Source organism: Scyliorhinus torazame, chromosome 12, assembly GCF_047496885.1.
Source record: "Scyliorhinus torazame isolate Kashiwa2021f chromosome 12, sScyTor2.1, whole genome shotgun sequence".
NCBI lineage: Eukaryota > Metazoa > Chordata > Chondrichthyes > Carcharhiniformes > Scyliorhinidae > Scyliorhinus > Scyliorhinus torazame.
In genome coordinates this window covers 201,058,316-201,079,779 of record NC_092718.1, presented here as the reverse complement: position 1 = coordinate 201,079,779, position 21,464 = coordinate 201,058,316, and the positions used below count along the sequence as shown (strand labels likewise).

General features: G+C 51.0%; 1 protein-coding gene across 1 annotated transcript in view; it reads right to left on the bottom strand.

The window, feature by feature from the left end:
- Nucleotides 1–861: 861 nt before the first annotated feature.
- tlcd1 (TLC domain containing 1) overlaps nucleotides 862–21,464 on the bottom strand; it is a 62,496-nt gene continuing 41,893 nt past the window's right edge. The window contains exon 4 of the mRNA XM_072469660.1: nucleotides 862–4,929. Within this exon, the coding sequence (XP_072325761.1) occupies nucleotides 4,537–4,929 (393 nt within the window). The 3' untranslated portion in view covers nucleotides 862–4,536. The remainder of the gene's footprint in view (nucleotides 4,930–21,464) is intronic.

Sequence of the window (21,464 nt, the reverse complement as noted above, 5' to 3'; positions counted from 1 at the left end):
CCTGCTTCTATTTTCTATGTTTCTATGCAAGTTTAGGAGTTAAAAAATATGTGGTCCAAAATCACGGATTTTTATTACATTATATTCAGTTTTTATACGTGGCTCATTTTAAAATCACATGCAGTATAAAATGGTACCAAGAATAGTGCTGTTCATCTTTAGCCTAGGAGTCAATTCCTCCAGGATAGGAGCGGAGCCCCACAAAATCCTCCTCAACTGGGAGGAAACCTTTGTGAATACATTCAATATCTCACGGTGCCGAGGTCCCAGGTTCGATCCCGGCTCTGGGTCACTGTCCGTGTGGAGTTTGCACGTTCTCCTCATGTTTGCGTGGGTTTCGCCCCCACGACCCAAAGATGTTCAGGGTAGGCGGATTGGCCACTCTTAATTGCCCCTTAGTTGGAACAAAAATGAATTGTGTACTCTAAATTTATTTTTAAGAAGTGAATACACTCAATATCACTGCTTGTCCCATGCGCTAGAAAATAAGTTTGACTGGAAAAAGATTCACCCGCTATCAGTCCCTATAATTAAGCTGAACTGGCAAAAACCTCTTGCTGTCCCAGAGTAACCCAAAATAAATTAATAGGACGCTATTACAGCGCATTTATCTCAGAGATTCTGTAGTAAAATGTAAGACATTGGACCAGGATTCTAAAATAAGGGTTAAATAACAGTATTTCTGGTGAAACTGCTAATTCTTCAGACAAAATACTAAACTGTGGCTCACATATTCTTCACACCTTCAGCATTAACAGATGTTAATTCATGCCGATAAGTACTATACTTTAGATATTTCCAGTTCCAGTAGACATTGTTCATTTTTAGGTCGGTGTCTCGTGAAAACATAACACATTGAACTACACAGAATGTAACTTTATTTGTCAAAGATTCTGAAAAACATAGAAAACATGTTATTGTCTCATTTTTTATACGAGGCAACAAACGCTATTAGCAGCACCAACAACTTTAATGAAAAGAACATACATTCCACCAGTTCAGGCAAATTGTTAATATCCCAATATCTGCCTATCATTCCAGTTTGGATTAAAGGGATATACAATTACATTTACCCCTCCCCAGCAAACTAAATGTAAAGGTAACACAGCATATTTCCCTTAGATATTTAATATTCTGTGAAGAACAGTAAGTGTAGGGCGGCACGGTGGCGTAGTGGTTAGAACTGCTGCTTCACGGTGCTGAGGACCCAGGTTCGAACCCAGCCCCGGGTCACAGTCCATGTGGAGTTTGCACATTCTCCCCGTGTCTACGTGGGTCTCACCCCCACAATCCAAAGATGTGTAGGGTAGGTGAATTGGCCACGCTAAATTGCCCCTTAATTGGAAAAAAACTTTTTTAAAAATGTTTTTACCAAGAACAGTAAGTGTCACTCATAGAGTAACTCACCTCATTCATAATTGGTTTTATAATATTCTGGGCTATTGCTTTCTTTTATTTTGGAACAGAATGAGCTTAGTGTAGTGAATGCCGAGTTATCAGCAGGTCAGTTCGCTCAGTTGGCTGGATGGCCAGTTTGTGATGTGGAGCGACACCAAAAGCACAGGTTCAAATCCTGTATCGACTGAGGTTATCCCAAAAGGCCCCACCTTCTCAACCTTGGCTCTACCCGAGTTGTGGTGACCCTTGGGTTAAATCACCGCCAGTCAGCTCCCTCTCTCAAAAGGAGAGAACAACCTATGGCTATGGTGGCTTTCGTTTTATTAGCAGGAGTTGCCTGTTAATGAAGAAATCACAAACAGAACACACTGCTATAACAGCTAGGTTGCTTTCAGTTGTTGGAAATATATTGATCACTAGCCTTGTCAATCTAAGTTGCATCAGTACTTCATAACAAGTCAATCAGCACAATATACCACTATAAAAGGGATCTGAATTTATTCATTAATAACCATGGGTTATTGCCGTCTGTTGGCTAAACTATAGGAAACAAGCCTCATTCCTCGTTTGGGGGGAGCTCAGAGCTGAGGCTGCACATTTCTATAAAGTATTATTAGTAAAATAAAATTAAAGAGCGATCAGCAATGCTTCATTTAATTCTCCAAAATTAGAGAGAATATGACATATAAAAATAGTGATACACTTACCATTATTAAGCATAGTTCACACTTTGACATTTGGGGATCCTATGCTACAGGGACAGACGCTAGAAGGCCTTGCATTTGATATTTCTAAAAGTTCGAGAAATACTTGGGACTGGGAGTAATCCACAAAAGCTCGGAAATGCATTGAAAAAAGACCTGCCAGAACTGTTCAAACAAGACAAAGCTCCCAGCTTATCACTTTTCTGGGTTCATCAAATAATGCCGGGAATCATAAAAGAGTGAATGTCAGTTCCTTTCCTTATATTTTCCTTTAATCATCTGACATTCATTTGTGACCATGCCTTCAGGAATGTTTGGCTCACGGCGCCGAGGTCCCAGGTTCGATCCCGACTCTGGGTCACTGTCCGTGTGGAGTTTGCACATTCTCCCCGTGTTTGCGTGGGTTTCGCTCCCACAACCCAAAAATGTGCAAGCTAGGTGGATTGGCCACGCTAAATTGCCCTTTAATTGGAAAAAATGAATTGGGTACTCTAAATTTAAAAAAAAAAGGAATGTTTGGCTTCCAAAATAGAATTTCCTGTTTAGCAAGTTTTGGAGCAACAAAAGAAGGCAGGTGAAATGCAGTTCCTCTAAAACGTAGAATAGATATACTTGAAGAATTTTTTTAAATGTAGAATATAAAATTATTTCCATCTGTATTACTTCTTCCAATTATGGATACATCAAAGCAGTTCAGTAGAATTTTATTTCTGCTATGATATTGCACTTTATTTAATCAGTGGTGCTGGTAATGTTAACATATTATAAATACTACCTCCTCAATCTGCTTACAAGGCCGTAGAAACTACCTTTAAAGACTTGAGGAGGGTTACACATTACTGTATTGATTTTGAGCAGATTGCAAACTTTTGACATACGAGTTATGCTGTAACTATACACAAGTATCCTACTGTTCTCCCCTGCAAAAGCTGTTTGTACCCTAAATAAAATGCAGATAGATAAATTAGTTTTGCACCCATTGTAAAGGTAAGTGTTAATTTTACAAATGCAGGAAAACACTGACAGTGCTTAGATGCAAACATAATGCAATGAAGTCATCTTGTATTTATTAATTAAATATTAATTGTTTTAGCATTATATAATGTGAACAAGTCACAAATCTTAGATATCTTGCCCAAGTAGCCAGAAATTATAGAAAGTGAGATTTTATGAAGGAATTACATTAGGAATATTGCCTAACAGCAGTCGACTAAGGCAAAAAATCTCTCAAGGGACTTCTCTGTCAACTCATCCCTGCCATTTTTGTGTTTTCTTTCAGAGGAACTTTAAGTCTATAAAATGGACAGGGCTAATTATTATTACCCTAACATAGATACAAATACATCATGTAATGGATTTCCGAGCATTTGCAGCGTTAGCATTCCCAGGAAAAAGGGTCTGTTTGTCCCTGCGTCCGATGTTGCTATGGATGGCAGAGGCACTATTTATTGTTAAGGGGCTGGAAGGCCCTGTTCAATCAATGGCAGCTCAGTTGGTTGCACAGGCAAAAGTGCTTTTGAAAAACAAAGTTCACAGATTTAAAAAAAATCTTCTTAAGCTAGCACGAAGGAGGCTGACACTATACTGTGGCTGGTTCCATAACCACCGGCACCAGTTTCCCATATCTGCTCCAGGCAGACTCCCCGACTGCGGCCTTCCAAAGCTACGCAGAGTAGCCAGACTCTGAAAAATCCGTGGAGGGTCAAGAGGCACATGGATTTGTGGGAACTCCTACCTCACCAAATGCAAGCATGTATGCCAGGACTCCACAGTTACAGACTTCACAGCGTTGGCAAATTATTTACCACAGCAGAGCCCGAATTTGCCCTACCTCTGGACACCCAACACAACTGAATTCTAAGCAGGGATTATTGGATAGTGTAAGTAAACTCAGTTTTTTTTCCCAGATCTCTAATGCAGGAGCACTGAAACTAACTAGATCCCCAATGCTGCCACAGCAGAGTTCATTCAGCTAACTCAGAACAGATTAGGTATGAAACATGAACCTTCTTGTTTGATTTGCTCATCCAATTCCTGTATAATTTTGCTTAGCTTTTGGGAGAGCTCGGCAGGCTTCCTTAACTGTATTATTATACTTTCATCTTTTATTTCATCTGTTACTATAAATTATAAGAAAAACGTACACTGTTTTTATCCCTACAATTACAACACATTTTTTTTTGTTTACAATTCTTGTCTTACCCAATCTAGCCATTTTGGGTGATAAAGAATAATACATATTGTACTGGCTGTGTTACTTTCTTTCTGAAGCAGCCGTTAGACTCATCCCATTATATATAAATTACATTAGAAATGCAATCTTGGACAGAGAGCAGTGTTAAAATGTAAGGTATTCTGTTCCAAGTATTTAGTCCAGCCTTAAATTAATTCAGTGAATCGGTTTCAAACCATTGTTTTCAAATGCACGAGTCTTTTAATCATCCACAAACTTTGTGTTATTGTTCCCATTCTGTAAGTAGTGCTTCGGCTTCCTGAGGAAATCTGTACGGATCAGACGGTAGAAGTAAACTAAGATCATGACATTCATTAAATTCAAGGACAGATTGATGTAGCCTGCATTTGGGAGGACGCTTACGTTCTTCATCATGAACCAAGTGAGGTAAAACTGAGAAGACAGTCGGAAAACAATATAGGTGAAGACATTGATGTACTTGTTGTAGTGGTACAGCTGAGAGGTCTGTGCATTCGCCAGTTTTAGAAGAAGTCGGGTATGCAGGAAAATGCTGTTTACCTCAACAAACAATGCAACAACAGCACCAGCGACATAGTGATGGGTCAGCACAATATACAGGAATGTGGAAATTACCTGAGGAGAAAATACTCTGGTTAGATTGCGGCAGTTGGCTTCTCATTGTGAGCTGATTTTCTCCCACATATTTACACTAGTTTCGGCTAGGTTTACTATAATTCTTGTATGGTCTTTATGAACTCATAATAAAATCACAGGTTGTCATAGTCCATTTTTTACATACAAGAAACCATTTCATATTGGGATACAAGCCTGAAATCCAGATGTACATGTGCACTTAACAGAGTATTATTACATATCTTGATAGATTTAAACAAATATTGTTTTTGAAATGTTCCTTCCAAAACCTCAAAGTACCACCTTAGGAACAAGATTTTCAGGCACCTCCGGAGACTGGAACACAGGCAGAGAGGGCCTGAAAATGCCAATGTGGCCAGCATGCTAATTTCCCGATGCCAGCCATTTTAGTGGAGGCAGGTTTGGGGCTGGCAGGGCTACCCACCCCCATATAATGGGTAGCCATGCTGCCCCTTTGGAGCCTTGTTAACTGCAATTAAAGGAAGCCAACAGAATTGTGCAATTGTCCCTTCAGTTGCCCACACCGACTTGGACCAATTTATCTGTGTGGCGGCTGGCACAGGGTGTCAGGCTGAAGGGGAGGGGGTGCAGTTCTCCTGGCAGGCCTAGAGACACTCAATGTCTGTCTGGTATGAGAGCAGCCACATGATTTCTGACTAAACAAACCATTTTATAATTAAAATTTTCAAAACGTTGGTGAGAAAACACCTTCATCTTGAAGCACCCTCTCTACTTAGCACAGAAACAGAAAATAGTAGCAGTCCATTCTGCCCAGTGAGCCTGCTCTGCCATTCTATGTGATCATGGTTGAACATCTGTCTCCCCCCCCCATACCACTTGATATCTTAGTAGATAGAAACCTGTCTCTTTCTTAAATACGTTCAGTGACTTGGCCTCCAACGCCTTAAGTGGTGGAGAATACATTACAAACTGGTGCTCCTCTCAAGCTGAAAGACCTATGATTAACCTTCCAGCTTCAAGAGCACCTCCACCATCCTTGACTGTGCAGTCAAGGATGGACGGGCAGCACGGTGGCATAGTGGTTAGCACAATTGCTTCACAGCTCCAGGGTCCCAGGTTCGATTCCTGGCTTGGGTCACTGTCTGTGCTGAGTCTACACATTCTCCCTGTGTGTGCGTGGATTTCCTCTGGGTGCTCTGGTTTCCTCCCAGTCCAAAAATGTGCAGGTTAGGTGGATTGGCCATGCTAAATTGCCCTTAGTGTCCAAAATTGCCTTTAGCGTTAGGTGGGCTAACTGGGTTATGGGGATAGGGTGGAGGTGTGGGCTTGGGTAGGGTGCTCTTTCCAAGAGCTGGTGCAGACTCGATGGGCCGAATGGCCTCCTTCTGCACTGTAAATTCTATGATTCTATGACTGGACAGGGAACCTGTCTTCCTGCTAATTAAGTGGGTGCCTCCATAACAATCCCAACGTCACTGTTTCCCCCACCTTGGGGGTGGATTCAGAACCCGGAAACAGACCCGACACCTGTCAGCATGGACAAGATGGGCCTACGGCCCCCTTCTGTGCAGTACCATTCCTATGGTTCGGTTACCTGTCCCCTTGGAAAAATACAGCCTAAGGTTTATTCTGGTGTCGCATAACTCATTAGTTTCTACTCTTCTTAATTTAAAGTTATATAATTCAAATCATCTGATTAATTAAATCTTTAGCACTGCTTTGCTACTTTGCTGTGTTATTTTCATTTAATGAATAATTTATAAATGTTAACACCAAAAATGAGTCAACAGGAGAGGATGGTCTCTGGAAGCAAACCAAATTTGAAAAACCACTACACATATGAAAATATTAAATGCACTTAGTTCTTTACACAGTTGAAGTGGACACAAAACATTTCACACACCCACCATAATGCTTTACTAAAATGTAATTTGCAGTAATTAGGTGCGAGTTGAAATAATTCACTGGAGACTGGAAGTCAAAGTTATTTTCACAGGTAAGGATAAATCTCAACTGTCTACCCGAGAGATTAATAAATGCATAATCTTTAGGTGGGGGGGGGGGGGGCGCCTTTTCCTGTCTGCGTTCATCCTGGGTGAGACTCCATTCATCTAATTTATCATTTCGGTGTTGGAAATGAATCCGAGATGTCAGGTATATTCTGTATGTAGCAACATGTGAAAAAATTCAAACACTTCCATTTTTTCAGCATAATAGTCCTCAGAGGTTCTTGCAAGACACTTCACCTAGTTTATTTATAAAGCTGGGTTGAATGGCATGATGTCATTGTGTAATCAGTTTGCGGATTACATCTAGTGCTACTTCTAATTTTATTTTCACTTGTTTTGATCGCATTAAGTTTGATCTGGCATATAGTTCCCAGGTTTGATCTCAGATCGGCAATGAGGTCGCCGATCTCAGCTAGAACAGCAAGGGTGCTACTTTTGCAAAAGGAGTAGCGATTACAGCAGTGGTCAGAAATATTCAGTCTTCGGCCAGTGCTCAGGTGCAGGAAACTTTAACTCATTCATAATTTGTTGTCAGGTAGGGACAAGACGACTTGCCCATGACACATCCTATGAATAAACCACCTACCAACTGGCCCCGCCAATGAAAAGGGGCAAGCATCTGGTGTAGAACCCCAACAAAAGCCAATGTCTCCAGGAGAAAACGTGAAAAAGCATTGATTTTTTAAAACAAAATCTGAAGGCAACACAGGTGTAGGCACTCTGTGCACAAAATAACATTTTTTTTTCCCCTTGGGGTGTACCAAATTAGCCTGTGCTACAGTAACCCCAAGGGGATCATTATATAAGCAGCATGTGGAGAGAAGAAATTTGCTTTTTGATCTTTCAGGACCAGCAGTGCTGCAGGCTGGGACTCTGGCATTTTGTGATGGGCCACTGTTCTAATCCTCACGAAGACCACAGGGGAAATCGCTGATTGATCTCCCCGTGGGCTTCATGGAATAAGAGTTCTCGTGTTGAGCGGGTGTAGGTCCGCCCAACAGGGGCTCACCAGCGGAGCCTTAAATATCGACCCCTAGACCTGGACTTCCTGATAGTCCCGGGCAGACATTTGTTCTGAATGTCGCAGCTGCAGGCTTTATTTAAGAATAAACCTGCCTTGCCTTTTTGACTGCGCCTCCTGGAATTATTACACTGGCGACGAGGATCAAGAGTGGAATTCTGAGCAGCCTTTTTCAAACTTCAGATATAATAAAAATAAATAAATAATCTTTATTGTCACAAGTAGGCTTACATTAACACGGCAATGAAGTTACTGTGAAAAGCCCCTAGTCGCCTGTTCAGGTACATTGAGGAAGAATTCAGAATTCTCAGCTGGTACGGGAATTGAACCCGTGCTGCTGGCCTTGTTCTGCATCACAACCAGCTGTCTAGCCCACTGAGACAACTCCGCTGAGGAAAAACAAACCCGGAAATGCCTTTCTTCATAAGACTTGAGCGGTATGCACTTTTTGTTGTGCCAACAGCATTGAAGGGGATGAGAGACAGAAGGTAATCCTCTTCACAGCATGGGGGGCCCCAATGTCACCAAAAGCTATCCAGCGGCCCCTGACACTAAAACGTTCGACAAGCTTGTGGACCTGGTGAGAAACCATTTTAACACAACTGGGAGGACCCCGAGGGGAACCAGTTACGGAATTTCTTGCGAGATTGCAAGTTGGCAGAGCACTATGAATTTGGTCTGTTCATGACCAAGATGCCATGCGATACGCTAGTGTGTGGGATTAACAATGTTACAGCACAGAAACAAATACTGATGGAGCCCAATCTAGAACTCGAAACAGCTATATTGTCTCTGGAGAATGCCGAGAAGGGGCTCAAGAGATGACGAATAGCAGTGTCCTCTGTTTGGGAGTAGGGTCCTCGCATATAGAAGCCAGCATTTCTGGTGAAAGCACCCATATGCCTTGCCCACCATCAACCCAACATTCCATAAGGACATCCTAGCATTTTAAAAGACAGCCGGATAACCCAAGAAGTACCTAGATACCTGGAGGATCACAAATGTCAGCCACAGCGCTGTTGTACTTGCTGTCGAAGGGCACGACCCAGGCAAGACTACCAGGCTCAGGTTGGAAGCCAAAGCTGCCTCAGGCCCATGCACTGCATGGCCTCAGAGGACTGCATTAGAATATAGAGTGCAGAAGGAGGCCATTCGGCCCATCGAGTCTGCACCGACCCATTTAAGCCCTCACTTCCACCCTATCCCCATAACCCAATAACTCCTAACCTTTTTTGGTCACCAAGGGCAATTTATCATGGCCAATCCATGGCAAGTCTTTGGACTGTGGGAGGAAACCGGAGCACCCGGAGGAAACCCACGCAGACACGGGGAGAACGTGCAAACTCCGCACAGACAGTGACCCAGAGGGGAATCGAACCTGGGACCCTGGTGCTGTGAAGCCACAGTGCTAGCCACGTGTGCTACCGTGCGCATTGTCACTACTAAGTTCACCCTGATAAGGATAAGGCTGATTGTCAATGGTCATTCCTTAGAGATGGAGATGATGCGGGAGCTGCCACCGCAGTCATTGGGGAACACACATTCTCTGGTGTCCAAATGGGTATTCTCCCTTAAACCTTAGGGACACCAGGGCCAGACTAGCCACGTACACAGGAAAACCTTTGAAGATCATGGGGACAACCATGACCCCGGTAACCTATGGGCAGCAGTCGGCCCGAGTCCCACTCATAGTCGTGCGAGGATCAGGACCTCGTGTCAAGGGCAGGGATTGGCTTCAGAAGATCCAATTGCACTGGCTTAAAATAGTTTAATTATGGATAGGTGGATTGTACGAGGTTATTAGCAAATACCCCAAAGTATTCCAAGGGGACCTCGGTAAAATAAAAGGAACAAGGGCCGGATTTATGTGGATCCTGATGCCTTACCAAAATATTTCGGAGCACGGCCAGTCCCATACTGATTGCTTGCAAAGTTAGAGACAACAATCGAGTGGTTGGAAAGCCTCAGGATAATATAACCAGTGCAGTTTGCAGAGTGGGCTGCGCCAGTGGTCCTGGTCCTCAAACCCAACAAGTCAGCCCACCTTTGCCGTGATTATGAACTTAGTCAGCAAAACCTCACAACTGACTCGGTACCCCATGCCACGCATAGAAGATTTGTACGCCAAATTGGCAGCTGGTCAAACCTTCACAAAACTGGATATGAGTCATGCCTACCTCCAGCTTGAACTAGGTGAAACATCTATAAAGTACCTCACAATTAACACCCATAAGGGCCTGTACGAATATACCACCTGCTCTTCAGAGTCTCGTCATGTGCCATCTTCCAGTGTGTCATGGAAAATATTCTCCAACAGCTGCCTAGGGTGGTAGTATATGTTGATGACATATTAATAATAATCTTTATTAGTGTCACAAGTAGGCTTACATTAACACTACAAAGTTACTGTGAAAATCCCCTAGTCTACACACTACAGCGCCTCTTCCTGATCCCCGAGGACACAGTTGATCGCATCAGCAAACTGCATAAAAGCCTGAAAAGTTTGTTGGTCTTCAAGCTGCCACTTGACAGGCCCCAGGAGGAGCAGTTTCGAATTTGTTCCCCAATTAAATATTCTGCAAATGTGTGAGGATTTGAATAAGCCAAAGGTAAATAAGTAATAAATATAACACTTACATTTTTACAGCACTCTATCATGCTGAAGTATCTCAAAGAACTTAACACAAGCAACTAGTTTTGAGGCTCAGGGATTGTCATGAGAAAATGGAACAAGGCGAACTGCATCACAATTTCTGGATGAGTTATTGCGTACAAAATAGGTGACCTTCCATAAGGACTCTCAGCACAGTAGTTAGTGCGCAAAAATCAAATGGGGAGCCATGAAAGGACGTGTGGCAGGATGGGACAAACGCACGGCTGAAAAGTAAGGTTTTATTGAAGTTTTTGAAGATGCAGGGAAATGACAAAATAATAATCTTCATTAGTGTCACATGTAGGCTTACATTAACATTGCAATGAAGTTATTGTGAAAATCCCCTAACCGCCACACTACAGCGCCTCTTCGTACACAGGGGGATAATTCAGAATGTCCAATTCACCTAACAGCACGTCTTTCAGAACTTGGAGGAAACCGGACCACCCGGAGGAAACCCATGCAGACACGGGGAGAACGTGCAGACTCCGCACAGACAGTGACTCTAGCCGGGAATCGAACCCGGGCCCCTGGTGCTGTGAAGCAACTGTGCTACCGCACCACCCATATTAATCACAGGAGTCACTGAACAAGAACACCTAGCGAACTTGGAACTTTGAGGCCATTTTCCAATGCAGGCAGATGTCTCGAGAACGAAATGTGTATCCTAGGCGGGCGAAGTGATCTACCTTGTATACCGGGTAGGTAAGAAAGACCTACACCCTGTGCAGGATAATGTCAAGGCCATCAAGGAGGCACCGATCCAGCGAAATACAACGGGGTTGAAATCTATTTTAGGCCAGGGAAATTCACTCCAAATGTTTCCACTTTGTTGTCACTCCTACACATACTGGTGAGAAAACATCAATCGTGGTCATGGCAGACAGCACAGGGTAAAGCATTCGCGAACATCAAACACAACTGCAGTCCTCTAATACACTGACCCCAGAAAAGAGCCAACACTGACATGTTATGCCTCTCCAAATGGAATGGGTGCAGTCCTCTCACATTGAGGGGGCAATGGTATTGAGAAGCCATTGCATGCGCGTCCAGAACCCTGGCAGACACCGAGTGGTGTTATTCACAGATTGAAATGGGTTGCCTGTTATTTTTGGTGTGAAAACATTCCCCACCGGTACATTTAGGATAGGGCACAAGCCTGGTACTGCCAAGGTGCCCAGGTGAAACTGCCAGCTGGTATGGGCACTGCCAGGGTGGTACTTCCACATTGCCACTGCTGTTTGCGCTGGCTATAGAGCCTCTGGCAATGGCTCTTGGCGGGTCGGCAGAGTGGCGAGGGATTACGAGGTGACAAAGTGAGTATTGGGGGTCACTCTATGCCAACGGCGTACTATTGTATGTTTCAGACCCACTGGAGAGCGTGGAGAAGGTGCTGGGCTTGTTGTAGACGTTTGGGCAATTCTCGGGATACAAGTTAAATGTAGGGAAAAGCAAAGTGTCCCTGGTGAATAAGTTGGGTCGGCGAGCCAATTTATGAGGGTTGCCATTTAAGATGACCAGAGACAGGTTTAGATACCTGGGGATTCAGGTAGTGAGGGAATGGGTGATGCCTCACAAATGGAATTTAATAAAACTGGTGGAGGAGGCTAGGGAGGATCTCAAGAGGTGGGACATGCTGCGCTTGACGTTGGCAGGGAGAGTCCAAGTGGTGAAGATGAACATTCTGCCGAGGTTCCTGTTCATACTCCAGAAACTCCCAATCTTTATACCGAAGACCTACTTCCAGAAACTAGACATAATTAGTTCGGACTTTGTATGCACGGGGAAGGTGCCACGGGTTAAGAGGACCCTGTTGCAGAGGCAGCAGGGAGGGTTTGTGTTGCCAAATGTGCTACATTAGTATTGGGCAGTGACCATGGAGAAGGCGAGGTAATGGTGAAGCGGAGCTCCTGCTGCAGAAAGGCCACCTCCGCTTTCAAGCTCCTAAGTTGTGCAAAGACCTGAAATCTTTTGACCAGTCCATTGAGCCCTCGCACGTTCCACATCATCACACCTCCATTCCCCTCTACTGTCCGCTATCCTCCCTTTTGGCTCTACCCCCGCTAATTTCACCCTATACCAGGCCCATCCAAGATGGCCCCCTTCTCCACCCTTGACCATGTTTCTTGCCAACCTCGCCTCGTCGCCCCCCCCCCCCTCCCCTCTTTCGGCCCCCTCTCTCGGCCTTCTCCCCCACGTCACTTCCATTCACCTGCATCACCTGCCAGCAAGGTAACTCCTGCCCAAAGGTTTCTCCCACTGACCCCCCCCCCGCCCCCCCCCCACCCACCCTGACCCCCCCCCCCCACCCTGACCCCCCCCCCCCCCACCCTGACCCCCCCCCCCCCCACCCTGACCCCCCCCCCCCCCCCCCCCCCCCCACCCTGACCTTTCTACTCGTGAAGAAGGCTCCCGCTGACCTCCCCCTCCCCTATCCAAACAAAGACTCATCTCGAAGCACAGGTCACCTTCCCCAAGAATAAACAAACAAAAAAAAAAACAAAGCCCCAGGCAGCAGGAGGGGAGAAGGGGGCAGCCATACCCTTACAAACTTTTCACCTCTGCTACCATTTGTCAATCCAACAGCAAAAAAAAAAAGAAAAAACCCTCTACATTGGAGGAAAAGAAAACCCCCACTCCCTACCTGTATTCCCAATTACTTCAAAGTGCCTGCACCTCAGTCTCCCAGAATTGTTCAGTCAGTTCTCCCCCAGTTTGTGCTCCTTGATGAAGTCATTGGCCACTTCTGGGGTCTCAGAGTAGTATTCCCGGCCTTCATACGTCACCCAAAGCTTCGCCGGGTAGAGCACCCCAAACCTGAACTGCTGTTGATATAGCACAGCCTTGGCTTTGTGGAAACCCGCATGCCTTTTTGCCAGCTCAGCTCTAATCCTGGTATATTCGGACCTTGTTCCCCTCCCATTCGCAGTTGCGCTTCTCCCTGGCTCACTGCAGAATCTTCTCTTTCTCCACAAACATATTGAGCCTCACGATCACCGCCCGCGGTGGCTCCCCCCCCCCCTCTAGGCTTTTGCCTCAGAGACCTGGTGCACTCTGTCCACTTCAGGGGCCTTATCCAACACCCTCTCTGCCACCAGCCCCACCAGCATCCTCGAAACATACCTAGTGGCACTCGCACTTTGCACTCCTTCGGGCAGGCCCAGTATCCGCAGATTCTGCCTTCTCGATCTATTTTCCTGCTCCTTGACCTTTGCTCTCAACGTCTTACAAAAGGTCTCCTAAGAGCCCACCTCTGCTACCAATGCCACCACCCAATTGCTGTGGTCGGTCATCACCCCCTCAATCTCTCAGATCTGCGACACCTGTGCCTCCAAACATTTATCCACCCTCTCCGTCAAGCCCTTCAGGGATGCCACAGCCCCTTCGATGGCCTTCAAGCGATCCTCCTGCATCCTCCTTGCAGTGACCCAAGCTGGGAATCGAACCTGGGTCCCTGGCGCTGTGAAGCAACAGTGCCAACCACTGAGCTACCGTGCCACCTGTTACTGGGGTCTAATATTGGTAGAGTTTGATTCCCTCATGCACCAAACTCCTCATTGTTCCTCTTGCTGTCTGCCACCAAATGTGAAGCAAATGTGTTGCCAGTCAGCATCTGATCGTTTGAGTACAACCGCTCATCAGAAAACTACATTCTGCTGAAAACCCCACCCAAAGACTTATGCTTCTGACAATTATGCTTGTTTGCTTTTATTGCATTCATTTCTGACATTTTTTAAAATTTACCCTCATTATCAAGACATCAAATTGTACTACCACTGAAGATGACTAGTGTGCAATTTTAGTTGAGAGAGGCAGATTATATTTGCAGTGTGCATTCAAAAGCACCAGAACGAAGCCATTGCCTTTGAAATGAATTTGCCAATTAAAGCACGGTTGGGTAGCAGGGGCCTGCTGCAGTGAGGTGGTCTGACAATGGAGTAACTTGGGTTCATTAGAGGCTGAACAATGGAGATAGTGTGATACTACCAGCAACAATTTAAAGCTATAGTACCACAGACAGTACAGTTCTGTACCACTGTCCTATTCATCGATGCAGCCTTCCTTACCCAAGGCAGGCAGCTGGACTCCACAGGAACACAATTCATTCCATTTAAAACACTGCAGGCTGTGTAGCATTTGAAGTGCACTGTTATTTATTTTCTCCATTTTTACTCACCCTCCTTCAATGCACTCTCATTAGCAAAACTGTCAGCTGTTTAGATTTGCATTGTGCTGGTGTTTAGGACCAGTCCTTGTTAACATACGTAATTATAGCTCATACTGTGGCTTGATCCAAATTCTTCCAAGTTTTACAGAGAAATATGTATTAGCATCATTAATAGTTTGCAATATGTAATTATGTTTTTAGATTCACTTTTTGACAAATGGATTTTTGTTTCTAACAGCGTCATGAAATGCATGTATCAATTAAGGGAAACAGCAATTCTATGATCAAGCACCATGAAGTACCCAAAAGGTAAAAATTAACTTATTTGTAAACTCATTCGTCTTTAAATGTACATTTTTGGGGTTCAATCACAGAAAGCGGTTATCCCCCATTGTTCTGTGAAGGTGTACATCTTGTATGGAACTGAATATACCCTACATTTTGTCTGTAGAACCAGTATCTCATTCTTAGAATCCCACAAATCCTACTGCTGCTTTCCAGAACCTATACATCCTCTATTTGCCCAGTGGAGTCTGTACAAACCTCGTGGAACCCGATATACTTTACATTCACTCGCTGGAGTCTGTACATCCTTGGAGGAACTTGACATATCTTCCATCTTACAGCAATGAAGCAGTTGAGTAGATACCCTTGGCTTATATGAACCAAAAGGATCCCCCTTTCATTGTCTTTGTTCCCCATTTAGGTCCCTTTGTAATCTATTTTAATAATCCACATTGACTTAATCGGAAAGAAAAATTGGGTAGCGTGTAATAGGCGGCCAATTCACTTTATGCTACTGCCATTGAACAATTTCAGCCCACCTACCCTTTCAAATAATACAGAATCATGGATGGTCTGAAATATGCTACTATTTTAAGTATACAATAGCTTTGGAAGGGTTTTTTTTGTTGATACACTTTTGCCCCAAGTTTTTATCTAAATCAGTAACTTAGAGATGCTTCATGGACAGCATAGGAGCACAGTGGTTAGCACTGTTGCTTCACAGCGGCAGGGACCCCGGTTCGATTCCCGGCTTGGGTCACTGTCTGTGCGGAGTCTGCACCTTCTCCCCGTGGGTTTCTTCCGGGTGCTCTGGTTTCCTCCCACAAGCCCCGAAAGATGTGCTGTTAGGTAAATTGGACATTCTGAATTCTCCCTCCGTGGACCCGAACAGGCGCCAGAGTGTGGCGACTGGGGCTTTTCACAGTAACTTCATTGCTGTGTTAATGTAAGCCTGCTTGTGACATTAATAAAGATTAATTGCTATTCTTGCTACTTGCTGTTGATGAGGTTGAAGAGAAGGGATTTTAATACTCCGATAGCCAGTAAACTTGTCCAATATTACGAAGCGGGTTTTATTTTCAATTTATTCTTTCATGGAATGAGGCAATCATGGCAAGACCAGCATTTGTTACCCATCCCTAATTGCCCTTGAACTGAGTGACTTGCTAGGCAATTTTAGAAGGCAGTTAAAAGTCAACCACATTGCTCTGGGTCTAGGGTCACATGTAGGCCAGACCAGGTAAGGGTGGCAGATTTCCTTCCATAAAGGACTTTAGGAAACCAGATGGACTTTTACGACAATCACAATGTTTACGTTCTCTGAGATGAGTTTCTAGATTCCAGGTTATGAACCAAATTTAAATCCCACCACATGCCTTGGTGGGATTTGAACCCTTGAGTGGGATTTTCTGGCCCCACCCACCACTGGGTTCATCCGGTCCTGCCGTATGTCAATGGACTTTGGCTGGGCCATCGAATCTCCTGCGGTGGATTCTGCCACAACAGAGCAGGAAATCCAGGCCTTTTTCTCCAGGACATTAGCCTGGGCTTCTAGATTACTAGTCCAGTGACATTATGCCTACACCACCATCTCCCCTTTGATACCAGTGATGAAGGTCACCAACCTGTTAACTTCTTTATTGCTGCTTGCAGTATGCCACAATTTCCGTGCAATCCCAAATGATTGCATTTTAGTTACATCTAGGCCAAGCTGTAAGTAGTGTGCTCACACATTGCACAAATCAATTGTGCTTTAAAATGCCACCATACAAGACAGGCAGGCGCATAGAGTGAAACTATTTCATGACACAGCCACAATAATTCAGCGAAATAGTCAACAAAAGACGCTGATCCATCAAATGTTAATTGAAGTATGTTTCTAGCCCTTTGACGATGATCACACATTTTGTTGACGAGCTGAAGACATGCCTCCACCAGAAATGACAACAAATAATCAGAATGTGAGCACATTATTGACGTTTTAAGATATGCACCTTTTTCCTAGCAAGACCCACTCTACCAGTCAATAGTTGCATTATTCCTCTTTGTAATAGGCTTATTAACTATATACTATTTCTGGTGTTCGTCAATGGCCTGCTGTAGTAATTGTAAAAGTAGCAAGGGCTTTAATATTTTATAGCAAAGGCCTTGAAATAATACATCGTCAATATCAGCTCAATGCTTTGGTCTAAATTCCTCTATTTGCTGGCTGAATGTAGCAACTAGGGTGCTAATTTAAACAGGTTGATGCTTCTGTTAAAATATTAGCCCACAAAGGTTCAACCAATTTCACAGATGAAGGATTTCTCCAGCTGAACTTTCATGTAGGTCAGGAAAAACACATGTCGGGCCCTTTTGAGGTTTCCAAAAATGCGAGCCCACCTCCAAGCCCCAATCCTGCTGCTATATTTTGTCTCTGAGAGACGTGGGCTGGTTGGAAAGTCTGTTTCAGTTGTCGAGGAAAGCAACCCAACTCCCAACATTGTTCCGCGGCCACTCGCCCAGTGCCCCGCCGCCACTCGCCCAGTGCCCCGCCGCCACTCGCCCAGTGCCCCGCCGCCACTCGCCCAGTGCCCCGCCGCCACTCGCCCAGTGCCCCGCCGCCACTCGCCCAGTGCCCCGCCGCCACTCGCCCAGTGCCCCGCCGCCACTCGCCCAGTGCCCCGCCGCCACTCGCCCAGTGCCCCGCCGCCACTCGCCCAGTGCCCCCGCCGCCACTCGCCCAGTGCCCCGCCGCCACTCGCCCAGTGCCCCGCCGCCACTCGCCCAGTGCCCCGCCGCCACTCGCCCAGTGCCCCGCGGCCAGTCGCCCAGTGCCCCGCGGCCAGTCGCCCAGTGCCCCGCGGCCAGTCGCCCAGTGCCCCGCGGCCAGTCGCCCAGTGCCCCGCGGCCAGTCGCCCAGTGCCCCGCGGCCAGTCGCCCAGTGCCCCGCGGCCAGTCGCCCAGTGCCCCGCCGCCAGTCGCCCAGTGCCCCGCCGCCACTCGCCCAGTGCCCCGCCGCCACTCGCCCAGTGCCCCGCCGCCACTCGCCCAGTGCCCCGCCGCCACTCGCCCAGTGCCCCGCCGCCACTCGCCCAGTGCCCCGCCGCCACTCGCCCAGTGCCCCGCCGCCACTCGCCCAGTGCCCCGCCGCCACTCGCCCAGTGCCCCGCGGCCACTCGCCCAGTGCCCCGCGGCCACTCGCCCAGTGCCCCGCGGCCACTCGCCCAGTGCCCCGCGGCCACTCGCCCAGTGCCCCGCGGCCACTCGCCCAGTGCCCCGCGGCCACTCGCCCAGTGCCCCGCGGCCACTCGCCCAGTGCCCCGCGGCCACTCGCCCAGTGCCCCGCGGCCACTCGCCCAGTGCCCCGCGGCCACTCGCCCAGTGCCCCGCGGCCACTCGCCCAGTGCCCCGCGGCCACTCGCCCAGTGCCCCCGCGGCCACTCGCCCAGTGCCCCGCGGCCACTCGCCCAGTGCCCCGCGGCCACTCGCCCAGTGCCCCGCGGCCACTCGCCCAGTGCCCCGCGGCCACTCGCCCAGTGCCCCGCGGCCACTCGCCCAGTGCCCCGCGGCCACTCGCCCAGTGCCCCGCGGCCACTCGCCCAGTGCCCCGCGGCCACTCGCCCAGTGCCCCGCGGCCACTCGCCCAGTGCCCCGCGGCCACTCGCCCAGTGCCCCGCGGCCACTCGCCCAGTGCCCCGCGGCCACTCGCCCAGTGCCCCGCGGCCACTCGCCCAGTGCCCCGCGGCCACTCGCCCAGTGCCCCGCGGCCACTCGCCCAGTGCCCCGCGGCCACTCGCCCAGTGCCCCGCGGCCACTCGCCCAGTGCCCCGCGGCCACTCGCCCAGTGCCCCGCGGCCACTCGCCCAGTGCCCCGCGGCCACTCGCCCAGTGCCCCGCGGCCACTCGCCCAGTGCCCCGCGGCCACTCGCCCAGTGCCCCGCGGCCACTCGCCCAGTGCCCCGCGGCCACTCGCCCAGTGCCCCGCGGCCACTCGCCCAGTGCCCCGCGGCCACTCGCCCAGTGCCCCGCGGCCACTCGCCCAGTGCCCCGCGGCCACTCGCCCAGTGCCCCGCGGCCACTCGCCCAGTGCCCCGCGGCCACTCGCCCAGTGCCCCGCGGCCACTCGCCCAGTGCCCCGCGGCCACTCGCCCAGTGCCCCGCGGCCACTCGCCCAGTGCCCCGCGGCCACTCGCCCAGTGCCCCGCGGCCACTCGCCCAGTGCCCCGCGGCCACTCGCCCAGTGCCCCGCGGCCACTCGCCCAGTGCCCCGCGGCCACTCGCCCAGTGCCCCGCGGCCACTCGCCCAGTGCCCCGCCGCCACTCGCCCAGTGCCCCCGCCGCCACTCGCCCAGTGCCCCGCCGCCACTCGCCCAGTGCCCCGCCGCCACTCGCCCAGTGCCCCGCCGCCACTCGCCCAGTGCCCCGCCGCCACTCGCCCAGTGCCCCGCGGCCACTCGCCCAGTGCCCCGCGGCCACTCGCCCAGTGCCCCGCGGCCACTCGCCCAGTGCCCCGCGGCCACTCGCCCAGTGCCCCGCGGCCACTCGCCCAGTGCCCCGCGGCCACTCGCCCAGTGCCCCGCGGCCACTCGCCCAGTGCCCCGCGGCCACTCGCCCAGTGCCCCGCGGCCACTCGCCCAGTGCCCCGCGGCCACTCGCCCAGTGCCCCGCGGCCACTCGCCCAGTGCCCCGCGGCCACTCGCCCAGTGCCCCGCGGCCACTCGCCCAGTGCCCCGCGGCCACTCGCCCAGTGCCCCGCGGCCACTCGCCCAGTGCCCCGCGGCCACTCGCCCAGTGCCCCGCGGCCACTCGCCCAGTGCCCCGCGGCCACTCGCCCAGTGCCCCGCGGCCACTCGCCCAGTGCCCCGCGGCCACTCGCCCAGTGCCCCGCGGCCACTCGCCCAGTGCCCCGCGGCCACTCGCCCAGTGCCCCGCGGCCACTCGCCCAGTGCCCCGCGGCCACTCGCCCAGTGCCCCGCGGCCACTCGCCCAGTGCCCCGCGGCCACTCGCCCAGTGCCCCGCGGCCACTCGCCCAGTGCCCCGCGGCCACTCGCCCAGTGCCCCGCGGCCACTCGCCCAGTGCCCCGCGGCCACTCGCCCAGTGCCCCGCGGCCACTCGCCCAGTGCCCCGCGGCCACTCGCCCAGTGCCCCGCGGCCACTCGCCCAGTGCCCCGCGGCCACTCGCCCAGTGCCCCGCGGCCACTCGCCCAGTGCCCCGCGGCCACTCGCCCAGTGCCCCCGCGGCCACTCGCCCAGTGCCCCGCGGCCACTCGCCCAGTGCCCCGCGGCCACTCGCCCAGTGCCCCGCGGCCACTCGCCCAGTGCCCCGCGGCCACTCGCCCAGTGCCCCGCGGCCACTCGCCCAGTGCCCCGCGGCCACTCGCCCAGTGCCCCGCGGCCACTCGCCCAGTGCCCCGCGGCCACTCGCCCAGTGCCCCGCGGCCACTCGCCCAGTGCCCCGCGGCCACTCGCCCAGTGCCCCGCGGCCACTCGCCCAGTGCCCCGCGGCCACTCGCCCAGTGCCCCGCGGCCACTCGCCCAGTGCCCCGCGGCCACTCGCCCAGTGCCCCGCGGCCACTCGCCCAGTGCCCCGCGGCCACTCGCCCAGTGCCCCACGGCCACTCGCCCAGTGCCCCACGGCCACTCGCCCAGTGCCCCACGGCCACTCGCCCAGTGCCCAACGGCCACTCGCCCAGTGCCCAACGGCCACTCGCCCAGTGCCCCACGGCCACTCGCCCAGTGCCCCACGGCCACTCGCCCAGTGTCCCACCGCCACTCGCCCAGTGTCCCACCGCCAGTCGCCCAGTGCCCCGCGGCCACTCGCCCAGTGCCCCGCGGCCACTCGCCCAGTGCCCCACGGCCACTCGCCCAGTGCCCCACGGCCACTCGCCCAGTGCCCCACGGCCACTCGCCCAGTGCCCCACGGCCACTCGCCCAGTGCCCCACGGCCACTCGCCCAGTGCCCCACGGCCACTCGCCCAGTGCCCCACGGCCACTCGCCCAGTGCCCCACGGCCACTCGCCCAGTGTTCCACGGCCGCTCGCCCAGTGCCCCACGGCCACTCGCCCAGTGTTCCACGGCCACTCGCCCAGTGTCCCACCGCCACTCGCCCAGTGTCCCGCGGCCACTCGCCCAGTGCCCCGCGGCCACTCGCCCAGTGTCCCGCGGCCACTCGCCCAGTGTCCCACCGCCACTCGCCCAGTGTCCCGCGGCCACTCGCCCAGTGTCCCGCGGCCACTCGCCCAGTGTCCCGCCGCCACTCGCCCAGTGTCCCGCCGCCACTCGCCCAGTGTCCCGCGGCCACTCGCCCAGTGCCCCGCGGCCAGTCGCCCAGTGCCCCGCGGCCACTCGCCCAGTGCCCCACGGCCACTCGCCCAGTGCCCCGCGGCCACTCGCCCAGTGCCCCACCGCCAGTCGCCCAGTGCCCCGCGGCCAC